Source organism: Maylandia zebra, linkage group LG3, assembly GCF_041146795.1.
Source record: "Maylandia zebra isolate NMK-2024a linkage group LG3, Mzebra_GT3a, whole genome shotgun sequence".
NCBI lineage: Eukaryota > Metazoa > Chordata > Actinopteri > Cichliformes > Cichlidae > Maylandia > Maylandia zebra.
Window position 1 is genome coordinate 25,528,956 of NC_135169.1, and position 13,278 is coordinate 25,542,233.

The 13,278-nt window shown below is 41.9% G+C and overlaps 2 protein-coding genes across 5 annotated transcripts in view; both read right to left on the reverse strand.

The window, feature by feature from the left end:
* Positions 1–80: 80 nt before the first annotated feature.
* ankrd46b (ankyrin repeat domain 46b) lies at positions 81–7,757 on the reverse strand. The gene is made up of 4 exons (XM_024799645.2): positions 7,637–7,757; positions 3,228–3,570; positions 1,302–1,460; positions 81–977 (listed from the first exon to the last, which is right to left on the reverse strand). The coding sequence occupies exons 2-4, from the start codon at positions 3,536–3,538 to the stop codon at positions 761–763; spliced, it is 687 nt and encodes a 228-aa protein (XP_024655413.1). The 5' UTR covers positions 3,539–3,570; positions 7,637–7,757; the 3' UTR covers positions 81–760.
* Positions 7,758–8,646: 889 nt separating this feature from the next.
* Positions 8,647–13,278, reverse strand: part of col4a6 (collagen, type IV, alpha 6) — a 149,753-nt gene continuing 145,121 nt past the window's right edge. For all 4 annotated transcript variants that reach the window (XM_076881522.1, XM_076881524.1, XM_076881509.1 and 1 more), the window contains 5 exons: positions 12,162–12,278; positions 11,889–12,080; positions 11,617–11,788; positions 11,409–11,523; positions 8,647–11,263 (listed from right to left, as the gene is read on the reverse strand). In XM_076881522.1, coding sequence (XP_076737637.1) covers positions 11,003–11,263; positions 11,409–11,523; positions 11,617–11,788; positions 11,889–12,080; positions 12,162–12,278 — 857 coding nt within the window. In that variant the 3' untranslated portion in view covers positions 8,647–11,002. The remainder of the gene's footprint in view (positions 11,264–11,408; positions 11,524–11,616; positions 11,789–11,888; positions 12,081–12,161; positions 12,279–13,278) is intronic.

Sequence of the window (13,278 nt, forward strand, 5' to 3'; positions counted from 1 at the left end):
CGCTTTGTAAAAAGCTCAGGTTAGCTGCTGTGTGCCAATAAAGTTTTGAGTTGGTAACAAAGTGATGCTCTAACCTGATGCAGATTACAGTCATGATTTTATTCATTTTGCACATTAAATGACTTCAAATGTTTGATGGAATAAACACTGAAAACCTTTAACAAAAGCACATTAACATACAATTAATATACAACAAAGTAAGAAGCATTAATCTGCTGCCATAATCCCAGTTAAACCTGAAGCTTCATCTAAACTCAGCCCAGGTGTTTCTCTGCAGTCGGCTCTGTTATCCTGACAAAACTGTTTCCCGTCAGAAAGGCTGCAGGTATTTGTGTGAAAGAAAGACAGCGAGGGAAAAATTCACACCAAAGACATTTGAATAAATAACAAGTGAGAGAAAACAATGAAAAGATACAAAACATCAGCAATATACAGCTTGTAACAGAGCAAACAGGGATGACATGACAAGTGTGAGGAAGAGGAAATGAGTCTATCAATGAGTTGAGGTGTTAGGCCACACATGAAGTCTCTGAGTCACCGCCCTCTCTCGTTAATCACCTAAAAATATTTATAATATTTTTAAAATTGCGTCGCTTTACTAACAGTATCATATGATGTTGTTAAGACCACAATAAAAAAGGATCAAATGTGGGCAACAAAGAAACAAAACTCTGGGTTTTTGTTCTATACACAAAGCTGAACGCAGACCTTCATTCATTTATTTTACTGCCTCTTCCGCACCCTTCTTCCCAGCCTTTACTCAGTGCACCAGCTCCAGCTGGCTGGTGGAGAAAGGCAGGACCCCACTGACGTAGTAGGCAATGCCCAGGGAGAGGAGGGCGATGACCACCAGCAACAGCAGGACCCTCCAAAAGCCCAGGTCCTCCACAAACTCCTGCCAGGTGGTCCTGAAGCTGGACAGGACGCCCTCGGTGCTCTGCAGGTTCGGGTTCAGTAAGGAGTGGCTCTCCATCGCACTGAGACACACACACACAGAAGTTTGTTATCGCTCACATGTAACTCTGTTCTTGTTCCTTTTTTCTGTGGTAAAGCTAAGAAAACCCACAATCAGTGTAGGAGCTAAAATGAAGATAGACCCTTCCAGAATCTCATTTTAAGTCTAATTTAAAGCAGGCACAGAACAGTTCTCTGGGTCAGTATTATTGCTCTTAAAGCTGTGTGAAGTCTTGCTTGAAACTCTACCTGCTTTGCAGGAGAGAGCCAATCAGGACAGATCATGCTTTGGCTGCATGATCTGTCCCGATTGGCTCTCCACCCTCTCTCCTTCCAGCTCTGCTCACCTCTCACTGTCAGCCATCTGCATGGTCTCCAGTTTGGAGTGGGCTCCTCTGTTGAAGCCTTTCACCTCCTGCTCCTCCAGCCCCTCCAGCAGACGAATAGCATCCTTGTTGACTCCGCGTCTCTTCGCCAGCACCAGAGGAGTCGATCCGTTGTGGTTACTGCAGTAAGAACAAAAGAAATCTATTATTTCTTTTATCCAACACACGAGTTTTGTATTAACTTGAACCAGGAAACCTCCATGATGTGAATATGCTGTTCCACAACTGTGCATACATAACTACAGTCACACATGTAGCCTGCAGATAAAAACAATATGATTAGTCTGCACAGTAGAATTAAAAGCTAATGTTTTAGTTAAGTTCAGCTGAAAACTGAAAGCACTGAATCCTTTTTAGTAATCCCAGCAAACAATGAGTCAGGTGGCCTTGGTACTGGCTTTGTCGCGGGTATGGGTGATTTACGTAACATCAACTCATAGCAGTAAGTGATGACCTCATTTAGTGAATTAAAACAATTTCACAACTCCCAAATATTCCCTGAAAAACCAGAACGTATCTAAGTGTTTGTGTCATATTTCAGCAGCTTCATCAGGGGCATCTTTCAGACAAGTCTAACAGTCTAAAAAGAGGGTAATCAGTACAGCAGCAGCATGAGGTCATCTCTTGTGTTTGCCATGGGGTGACTGAGATCTGTTAGCTTATCCGTATCCATTCATCTTGTAAGCATTTGAACACACACAGCAAAATGTGTACTATGTCTGACACTTTCAGACACTGGTTTAGATTTACATGCATGAAGAGTTCAGAGACTTCCTGTTGTGTTCATGCTCACGTGATCATTTTTGTGTCTGCTGGGGAGCGATATCACAGTACCAGCAAAAACACAAAGTCTGGTTTATTGCACTCTTCAGTTACAGGATTATTTATCAGAGCTTTAAAGTCTCCCAGAGAAACATCAGATATTCAGCTTTAGTTTGTTCACAACTTACTTGATAACCCAAAAGTTGGTAAAGGTGAAATGCTACTCATGGTGCCCAAGATGATAGTAAATGGTTGTGAAGGTTGAAGACGATCCATACAAAAGAAAAATGTGCGTGATCTAAAGGTTTTAACAATTTTCACATCTGGTGCAACCTTGACCCGATTTTCCCTCAAAATGAAATCAGCTCGAACTCTTATTGGTGTTTACCATCACACACGATTTGAACACAATAGTTTGAAAACTGAAAACAAACAGAACCAAATACTCCTCTCGTCTCCTCTGAGGGGAGCAACAGTGCACTCCCCCCGAGGGGACAGGAAGTCATTCGATTTGCTCTGCTGAGAGGTGAAAGGTGAATTCCACCAGTGGGATTTTAGCAGCAGTTACATAGAAAAGACTTATCTTTTAGTTATATTTCTTTCATTCATGAAATTTACGATACTTTGATTCAAATTCCCCAACTAACTTTATATATTTAAGATGCTCAATAAGCAGTTACAAAGAAAAAACAACCCAAATAACATTAAATGAATACTCTGACAGAATTAACACCAACCTCCGACTGAAGATTCAGAGTACTGCTGTCTGCTCAATTTTAAATTTGTTTCTTTTTGCTTCTTTTCTGTTGTCAGTTCTTTGTGGATTCAGATCATCTCTAGAGCAGCTTTGCTCATTGCAGTTTAATTTGAGTTTAGTGCTTTTTTCATTCATTCAGAAATCTCTAAAGGGCAGATTTAAGTTGTTTAGAGAGGGTATTACAAGCCAAACAGTCTCAGTACACCACATGGCTTTTAGCTTCTACCATATCAACATGAATCATGCATGACTACATGATTCTGAATAGTTGATATACATGAAATTAAAAGTGGAGTTAAAATGAGAGAACATTAAGTTGCTCAGGGTGGAAACAGCTCACTGTCATCACCTGAACTCTGAATTCTTACCAGATGTCGATCTTCAGCCCGTTGGACACCAGGAACTGTATCGTATCCACGTGGCCGCACAGGTGCAGCGCCGTATTCCCCTGATAATCTGTCGCCAGCAGATCGGCCCCAAACTTGTGCAAGAGGCGGCATATTTCCACATTCCCTCTGGCGGCGGCTAGGTGGAGGCCGGTGCGGCCCCGGTTGTCACGGATGTTGGGGTCGCATCCGGTCTCTAGCAGCCTCTTGGCGAAGGGTAGGTCTCCATCGATGCACGACTGCAGCAGAGGCACGCTGGTCTGCGACGAGTCGTTGATGAAGACATAGGACATGTTCGAGTGGGTGTCCGAAAATTCCAGCGTACCTGAGACGGTGAACAAAGTGGCAAAATGTGGAGATGTTTTCTAAATGCTGAACTAAGATGCATGCTGAGCTCCCTCTGGAAGCACTCCCACCCCACTCCACTCCACCTACCTGCATCTGTCTCCCCTGTTAGAAAGAAGGGTGGTGTAAATTGAGCAGCAAGTGTTGAAAGAGGCTCAGTTCTTAAACTTGTTTCCTCACTTTCTCTGATTTCTCTGCTTTTTTAAAGAAAAGAAGTCAAGTTTCAGACTGGAAATACTGCTCCCTCTCCTCGGATTTCCATCACAATCCAAATCATCCTCCTTTTTCTTCTTGCCTCATCTGAGAGTTAAAGTCACTGCACCTCATCTTTCTCTCGTCTAACTAGCATGACAGTTATTTAAAGTGAACCTGATTACTCGGCTGGCATTTTGAAATTAAGCGTCAGGGATCAATGAGGTTGAGTCCATCTCCCAACTCTTAAGGCACATTTATCAAACACATTTAAACTCCCTGTTTTCTGTGTTTGCATCTTTCACCACACTTTTTGATGAATCCTCCTCTCCTGCTTTCTCTTCACCATCTCTGAAACCTGCACTCGAGACTTGCTGAGTGATTTCTCATTTCTCCTTTCTTACATTAGCTTTTTCCCCTCTCTCACTTTCAGACAGCGAGTACTGCCACCTAGTGGCAAAGAATCACATAGCTCATAAGTTTTTTCTTTTTTTTCTTTAATTATGAAAGGTTTTATTCTGCATAGTTTTTACTGGAAGTTTTTAAAAAAAAAAGAAAACAGCAACAACAGTGTCGTCCAAAATTACAAATTTGTGTATTTTCCTCTTTTTAAAAAAAAAAAATTATTCAAATAAATTAAGATATATTGAAGTCAAGGAGTATAACACCAGCAGTATTTATGGGGTACTTATTTAAATTTCAAGTCAAAGTCTGTGTCTAACAACTATTTACACTCACTGGCCACTTCGTTAGGTACACCTTGCTGCGAGTGCCAGATTAGTTATTTTGAATGTGGTTTTTGTAATGAATTTCTGTGTTTTTTCATTTGTACAGTCAGCCAGTAAGATCACTCTGACTTGGCGCAGTAGGAGTGCAGATTAAAGCCTTTCTCATGGGGTCTACCAGGCACTGTGTGTTTTCTGGGGGGCTGGAAAAAGTAGCAGCAAGAAGTGGTGATTTTGGGACCTCAGGTCATACTAAGTCCACATGTAGTGAATCTCACGTTGGACCGATCAACACTGCTCCAGCACCGTAAGTACACTAGCTAGATGATCTAGTTGACTTGGCTTTGCATCGTTTCTGTTGTTGAACTTCTGACTAGGGCTGGGCTGTATCATACTGTTCACGGTAATACCGGTGTAATTTTGGGCAACAATAGGAAAATGAAATATCACGATAGAACCTGGGTATAACGCGCATGCGCAGTGCCTTTGTTTACATACGCACATGGCGGCGACGCAGAATGAGAAGAGCGAAAGCGGATCGTTGAATGAAACAGATGAACCAGAATTGGTTTGTAAAAATGCAACTTCACTGGTGTGGAACTGGTTTAGCGTTCGGCCGTCAGATACACAACAAAGCACTATTTCTGGTAGAGCATGCTAGCGGGCCGTCGTTATTACCGTGTTGTTTGGAAAATACGGCACACTTAAAATCAATCCTTTGATTTTTCTGAAAATCGACAGTGCCCCTCATAATCCCGTGTGCCTTATGTATGAACTCTGGTTGTGTTTACTGACCTCGAAACGATTTTATGTACACGGCGCTCAAAAATCTGTCAAATGTTTTAGTACGACTTTGCTAAGGTACGAAGCCGCACCGCTTGATGGATTGTCGGAGCATTACGGCCATCGTAGGCAGGAGCCTCGCGGAGTGATACGTACTGTGCTTCAACATAATATTACCGTATTGTGTGTGTATAACCTTTTTTAAGTTTTGTGGATATTATACAGGGTTATGCTGAGGATATGTCGGCCAATTTCCACTGGAAATGCCTTTTGGTTAAACTGTCAGCAAGGAATTTGCATTTGCACTGTAAAATTTTTATATAACTTTAATGCACATAAAAAACAGCTGCTTGTTTAAGCGAAAATACATTGATGGGGTTTTTTGCACTAATAAAGTTGTGGAGTTGTAAAGTATTTTGTCTAGTGTCAATTATATCGTCAGTTATATCGTTATCGCAAACTTTTAAATGTATATCGTGATAAATATTTTTGGCCATATCGCCCTGCTCTACTTCTGACTTCTTTGCTTGTTCACCCTTCATGGATTAACTGAAAACCCGAAGTTGAGTATTATTCGTCCAATTAACTAGACTGGAATGGACAAGTTATTCCCAAAACATGGAGTGGACTACCTTCTTTTTTTTCCTTTTTGAATGAGCAGAGTCGACTAATTCTTGACAGGCAGACAAAAGAGCATCAACCTTTGAAGCAGATGGGCTACAGCAGCAGAAGACCAGATTGGATGCAACTCCTGAGGCTACAACTCCCACTGGCTCACCAACTGAACATTTTTAACACCTTGCTGACTCTATGTTAAGTAGAGTTAAAGTAGTTCTGATGGCAGCCAGTGTAAAAATCGGTGAGAAATCAAACAGTGGATCTTGTTGCTGTTCACTTCCAACTTTTTAATTTACCTTTTATACTTTTAAGCATTACAGCTACAGACACATGCTTTAACCAGGTATTAACAGATCAAATCATGGTCCCCACCACTGTGGGTGTTTGCTTTTCTTTTTTAAATCCATCCTCCTGAATGAGTCACACTGGCTCTACTCTGCCTGTATGCTGACCTCACACACACTATTTCAACTTCACACACACCTATGGTCACTTATTGTTACTCAGCACTGTTTATTTATACCTGATGTTTGCCTTTATCACTCTGCCATCAAAGCACAAATTCCTTTGTGCTCTTATGCAAGATTATCTCCACTTGGCCTCTGTCAACAGTAATAACAGTTGATTCAAACATCGACTTTTAGCCCAGGTCAAACACAATTGTTTGGACAACGGGCTCGACCTCAGTCAGAGCAGTAAGTTAAAGAATAGAAAAATACAAATGCTGCTTAGAAAAGGCACAGATTTAACAAGATGCTGGAACCATTCTGGTCCACATTTGCATGATCAGCACCCCTAACCCCATCACACTGTATGGGGTGGCTGTTGCTCAGGCGGTAGACTAGATCATCTACTGACTGGAAGGTTGGCCAGTCTGCGTGTATCCTTGGGCAAGATACCAAGCTGTTCTTCGATGCATCCATTTGAGTATGAATGTGTATGAATGTTAGATAGAAAGCATTTCAAAGCATAGAGCAAGTGCTTGCATGAATGAGGCGTGTTGTATAATGGCTTTGAGTGTCAGTCCAGATTTGTCAGCTGCACATTCATAATGAGAATCTGTCGCTCGACCACATCCCAAAGATGCTTGTTGAACTGGGATATGTTGACTGTGGAGGTCACCAACCATTTGAAGGTTGAACCCTTAATAACGAGACAAGTCAGTATGCAATAAACCTCCTCAGATCTTAAAAAAAGACAACTGGTGTAACCGTGGTAAATCTTGCGTGTATCTCTAGGCCTCTGTGGTTCAAGAAATATGAGTTTTAGTAAAGAAACCTGACACACAAAACATCTTGACGTCTAACCTTCTGAGTATTTGGACCCATCCGTGCACACCGCTCGTTACCACAAGTATCAATGACGCCTGTATCCGAGTATACGTTGTAATTAACAGGATACAAAAAGCTCTCGAGAAATCAGCTTTCATGAATGTGTAGTCATTTTCTCTGGCTGTCGACTAACTATTTCACCAAGGAGGACAAATCCAACAGCACTGCATCCTCATCATCACACCTTAATCTTCATCCTGTACGAGAACTCTTTGCATGCAGTGACTTCTGCACACAACCACTAAATAAAACGTTAGGAGCTAGCGTTAGCCTGAGAGCTAACGTTGTGCACATAGCTGAAACGGCTCACAAATGTGCGATTCTCCGACCGTACAAGCACACAGGGCAACAGACTGCACATTCACACTCTCTGACGGCCCTCGGTTATTACACTCACCTGTTAATGGGACCCAAATAAGAAGAAAAAAGTCTCCTCGCTTTTTTGCGAGCTAATGCTGCTAACAATGTTGTTGTTGTGCTACGAGTTCCGCTTCTTCTTCTTCTTTTGAAAAGGTGAACTACCGCCACCTACTGGACTGGAGCGAAGGTTCTATCTATCTATCTATCTATCTATCTATCTATCTATCTATCTATCTATCTATCTATCTATCTGTGTTTTATTATTCCAATTTTAAATAGAAACATATAAAAATTATTAATGTGAATAAAAACTAAGAGGCAGAAACAGAATTTGTGATCTATCTCTTCTGCAATTTTCATTTCTGATATTGTTTTGGCCTTTTCCTTTTTGTAATAGTTGTTCTTAATTATTTTTATTTAATCACTTTCGCGCATCTTACATCATCATGGTCACATGGCATGGTAACTTTGGCCTTTTAATAAATTCTTTGAACTGTTTTCTTTCCAGGGTGTAGTGATTGATTAGAGCACACATCTGTAATGACTAAAAAAAAAGGTATTCAGATGCACAAGTTTAATTTTAATTTGGATTTTCTCTAATCCACACATGGTCAAAAGTAAATTCCTCCACTAAGCTTTGGGTTAATGTCCTTTGCTAAGATGCTTTTGGTAAACAACATAAACAACCGCATACTTCCAGCTGGATTGGCCACTGTTCTTGGCAGCATGGCAGAGTTAATTAAAGGTTGTTGGTTTTCTGAGATGGACCATGGAGCCATTGGAAAGGCCTATCCCTTCTGTAAATGTCAGCCTGCTTTATCTATTCTAAAAACAGTTTTGATGTGTGTTTGGAGTCGTTGTCCTATCAGAACACCCAAATGTGCTCATGTTTCAACCGTCTGGCTGTATCTTCTATTTCTCTATTACATCCACTTTGTGAAATGAACCAGTACCACTGGCAGCAACATTTGGTTTTACAGATTTTATATTTAAATTCACTTCACTTCCTCACATTGAGCTAAAAACAAAAAACATGCATTTGTTAAGTAGTTTTGAGACTTTATTTCAAAGTGTGTGAGCACAGAAACACACGTTACAGGAACAGACATGTTACGTTGCCACTTTTGATTTGTTATGGATCCTCTTTGAGGAAAACTGCATTTCTTTTCTGTCACTCAGGGATCTTAAAGCATGTTTCTCCATTTGGCTCTGAACGAGCGGCGAAGTCCAAACTGGCAATAAAGTGTGCTGTTAGCATCCTAAATCATCAGCGGTGAATATATCTCCCATATAAAAACACAGGCATGTTTTCCTTTCCATAAAATTTAATGTACACATCATTACCTTCCCATTCCCTCACTTCTCAGTAAATAAAACCAGGGGCTAGTGTCACGACTCAATAATTACAAATCTAGATTACAAAAAAAACAATACAGACACAAATGTACTATGTGGCACAGCGTTAAAGTCAGGGCTACCAGCAGAGAGAGACGTGCTAGAGGTCGTAGTGGTTACAAGTCATGCTGTAGCTTCCACTGTCCAAGCACAGATGAACCTGTTTGACTCAGAGGAAAACCAAATTTAATGCAAAAACAGATACAATTTCAAATTTTTTGTGTGTTTTTGTATTTGTTTTTGCAAAATCTATATTTAAAGGCACAGAATTGTCCTTTTGCCATCTTCTTACCTGTCCGAGGACACAAAAACAAAAGAAAAGAACCGAGTAACAACATCATAGACCTTTGCGCTAACATGATTTGCTGAAAAATACAGTAAGCACTATGTACAGCAATAATTCATCTATCAGAGAGCGTGTGTTTTGTGTCTTTTTGCAAAATGCAAGCGAATGGCAGCCTTAAAAAGTGTGATATAATCAAAAGAAATACTTGTTTGGTCGCAGCATAGAGAAAACCTGTGAGAGTGGAGGTGGAGATATGTATGCCCCTTTGATGTTCTGAACCATCTGTGTCCACATCAGTGCAATAACAACAGCTCTCTATTGTCATTTCAGCTGTTGCACAGAAAAATCTGACTTGACCTTTAAAGTCATACTAACGGTAACGTAGCAGCAACCTGAGAGTCCCACTGTGAAATGTACACAGGCTTACGTGAAGCTTACGCTGGGACTTTGACATGTTTAGGAATACTTTAGATTGTTTCTAAGTTCCTTCTGTTCCCCAAACAGATGATGCTTCTCACCTTCTATATGAAAACCAGCACTTAAAGAAATGAAACTTGCTTTGTTTATGTTTTTTTGTTGGAGTCCAATAAAAAAAATACTTCTAGTCTTTTTTTGTTTATACAACAAATAATTTGCTAATGAGTTATAGTTTTCCACAGATTTTTTCATCTTTACATGAAGCTAAAACTCCTTTAATTCACACGTCCGATTGTAAGGCACCAAAAAATAATCCAAATATCACAAAAACTTAAAAACAAAGGATAGCTTCAACGCCATTTTTACCTCAAGCAAGTCACATGTCTTGGCAAGTTGATTTTCAAACCAATAATGAAGTGGCCGACATCAAATATACTGCAGGTATTGATGCAACACATGAAAAAATCCCCAGTGTGTTTACAGTGGGCACCTTCGTGATGCTAAACTGCCGTAGAATAAAAAGTTTATGAAGAAAACAGGTTTCATCTTCCCAAAGATGGGATTTCAGTGAAGCTTTATATCTGCTTTGCTCAGATCAGCCCAATAAGATAATGCAAACTCGCTTTAAAACCTTAAAATCAACCAGCAATCTGTAATTTTACTCTCATCTCACATTAAGCTCTTATGTACCCACTTCGAACATGATCAGCCCATTGAAAAGCATTTGTAGGCTTGTCTGTCCCAGAGATATGACAGTCAGACGTCAGAGTTGGTGTAGAGACTTTCTGCCTGCTGTCAGTATCTATGGGAGCGACAAGAACCAATAACGACCAACTTCCTGAGCTGATAACCTTTAAATTGGGTGCTTAACGTGTGTGCGGGGCACTTGTTTGCTAAACGGGGGTGGGGGCACTCTCCGAGGTAGCCGAGAATGATTCTCGCTGACATCTGTCACAAGAAAGCTGACACGTAATAAACACATACATAAACAATAGCACCATTATCAGTGATAATCTCGAGAAGATCGCTCACACTGGGACTCTTCTCTTTCCTCCTCCTACCTCCAGCTTCTTCTTCTTTTTTTAAAAGCCGTTCATTCCTACAGGGGATTAAAAAACTCTCAAAATGGGGCCGATGTTGCTCGACTCGATTCTGAAACCATCACAGCACAGGAGAAAGGTCCATTCAGTCAGTCACGTGTTCTTTTTTAAATCCATCTCATCCTCCATCATAAATTCTTGAAATGTTAGTGAATCCCCTCCTGATGTTTCCCCGCCTCACTCCTCCATCTTTCACCTTTGCCTACTACAAGATCTTGCTGCACACTTGGCAGCGGCTGACTCTGGAGCGCTCCTGGCCTCCCTTCAGCGTCTCCTTGGCTGGCGAGAAGGTAAACTCATTTTCTGGATCCACGGTTGTCAGCCAGAAGCTGTATTTATTGGCAAAGTAGTGGCAGGTGCCCCTGGCGCCGTTGCACTCGATGAACGGAGTCGCCCGGAAGTCCTCCAGACAGGAACCAGGAGACACCAAGGACTGACCGCCGCCCTCTGCACCAGCTGCTGTGTGCTGTGTCAGAAATGAAAGGACATTTTTTTTAAATATGACATCTCTGAAGACAATTTGGCAGTATGCAGAACCATGGGGAGAAATAACCTCTTCATCTAATTGCTGGTCTAAATCTGTTTGGTAGAAGCTGCCATTAACTACGTACCATTAGGAAGGAGTATCCTATCCAGAGACTCCTCCAGCCGATAGGACAGTTGGGGATTGTCATATCCTGACTGTGGACCGCCACTGCCTGAGATGGAGCCTCACATACTGAACACCTGTGTTATTCATATAATCAGATGAAAGCTTCATTAATTGTATGCACATGTATATGACAGGCAGCTTGACTAAAGTAACACAGTGTACAATACCTGCTGATGTAAGGTCTTATCTCCTCCTTTTCCACGGGCATCATGGGTATGGATGCGGTCGTGGAGAGCCAGTAGGATTTATCATTGCGGCTAGCGTAGTAGCAAATCTCGCTGGGCGAGCAGTAGAGGAAGGGGATCGTGTTGAACCTGGGGAGACACGACCCCGGCTGACCTGAAGAGACAAAGGGAGGTTTTAAACCTTTAATTTTGCCCCACAAAGACTGCTATAACTAGTATTTATGGTTCATAAGAGCCTGACAGTGTTTTCATACCGAGGTCTTGGTTGTGTGCCTTCTCCTGTCCCTCTACATACAGCAGACTGTAGCCCTCCCACAGTTTGGCCATGCCTTGAGGACACATGGGAACCTGGGTGCTCTGGCTGTGCTTAACCAGAGTGTAGCCGATGCTGTGGCTGCGGCCGACGCTGCCGGGAATGCCGCGAGGGCCAATTGTACCAGGAAACCCTGAAGAAGACGGGGGAAAGAATAAGAACATGCTAGAAGTGATAAGCTATTAAAAAGTCGAAGATAAACAAAAATCCTGACCTTGTGCTCCTGGGGATCCAGGAAAACCAGGAGGTCCGGGATCCCCAAGAGGTCCTTGAAAACCAGGAACTCCAGTCCTGCCCAGTCTACCCGATGGACCAGGGTTCCCCACAGTACCTGCAGCAGGAGAATATTTTACACTGCTTATCATTCATTTTTCATCTTCTCACTTTATTATTGTTTTTTCTCTCTCTGTACATTAAAACATGCCAGATTAGCTGCATATTATTTATATTGATGTTGGGGGAAAGTAGATTTTAAAACTCTATGTTAAAAACATTTGCCTTCTTTCACTTTGTTTGCATTTGAATGGAAGCAAACTAGCTTACCCTAAGCTGAACAAACAGCTCCTGTTTCCTGCAGGATATGAAGGATAACGCTCCTCCAATGCTATCTTATTGTGATGGAGGGATTTGTGTGTCGTAGAAGCTATGTTGTTGGTGGCAATTAACCTCTGGTATGTTCTCCCAAAGCAACTTATTCTGGGTGAAAAGGGTAAACTAAGTTTGAATCACGCAAACCATTTGGAACATTGTTCCTTGGCTGGGCTGGAGCTAAAAAGGCCCCATACTTGAGCCAAGCCTAGAGGAGAACATTGTCAGCAAGTGAATGGTGGTCAGGGTTTAGCCCATGAGGCCACCCTTCCTGTGGACACATTACTTGCAGGAGGAGTCTGATGCAGAGTGGATTAGGCAGTGGTTGAAAGTCTGTGGTTGGTGGTCTGATCCCGAGTTGCTAAAACTGACTTTGGGTACATGAAATGTCACTAGCCTGAGCTAGTGCTTAAGGCCAAGAGATACCGGCTTGATATAGTGGAACTTGCCTCAATGCACAGGTTGGGTTCATAAACAGTTTCATGCAGAGTTGTTGTACTTTGCTCCACTCTGCAGCTGCCCTTGGTGAGAGCTGTTGAGTATACTTGCAATCCCTTGGCTGGGTACATGCACATTGGGAGTTTTCTCTAAAGGACGACAGGGTCGGGGACCTGACTGGGAGAAACAGTCTGTCTGAACCCGAAAGGTGTTCTGTCATTGGACATCTGCTCTAACGACAGCTTACCCTTACTGAGCGCCATCTTCGAATATATGGGAGTCCATTAGTGGACCTGGCACTGGGA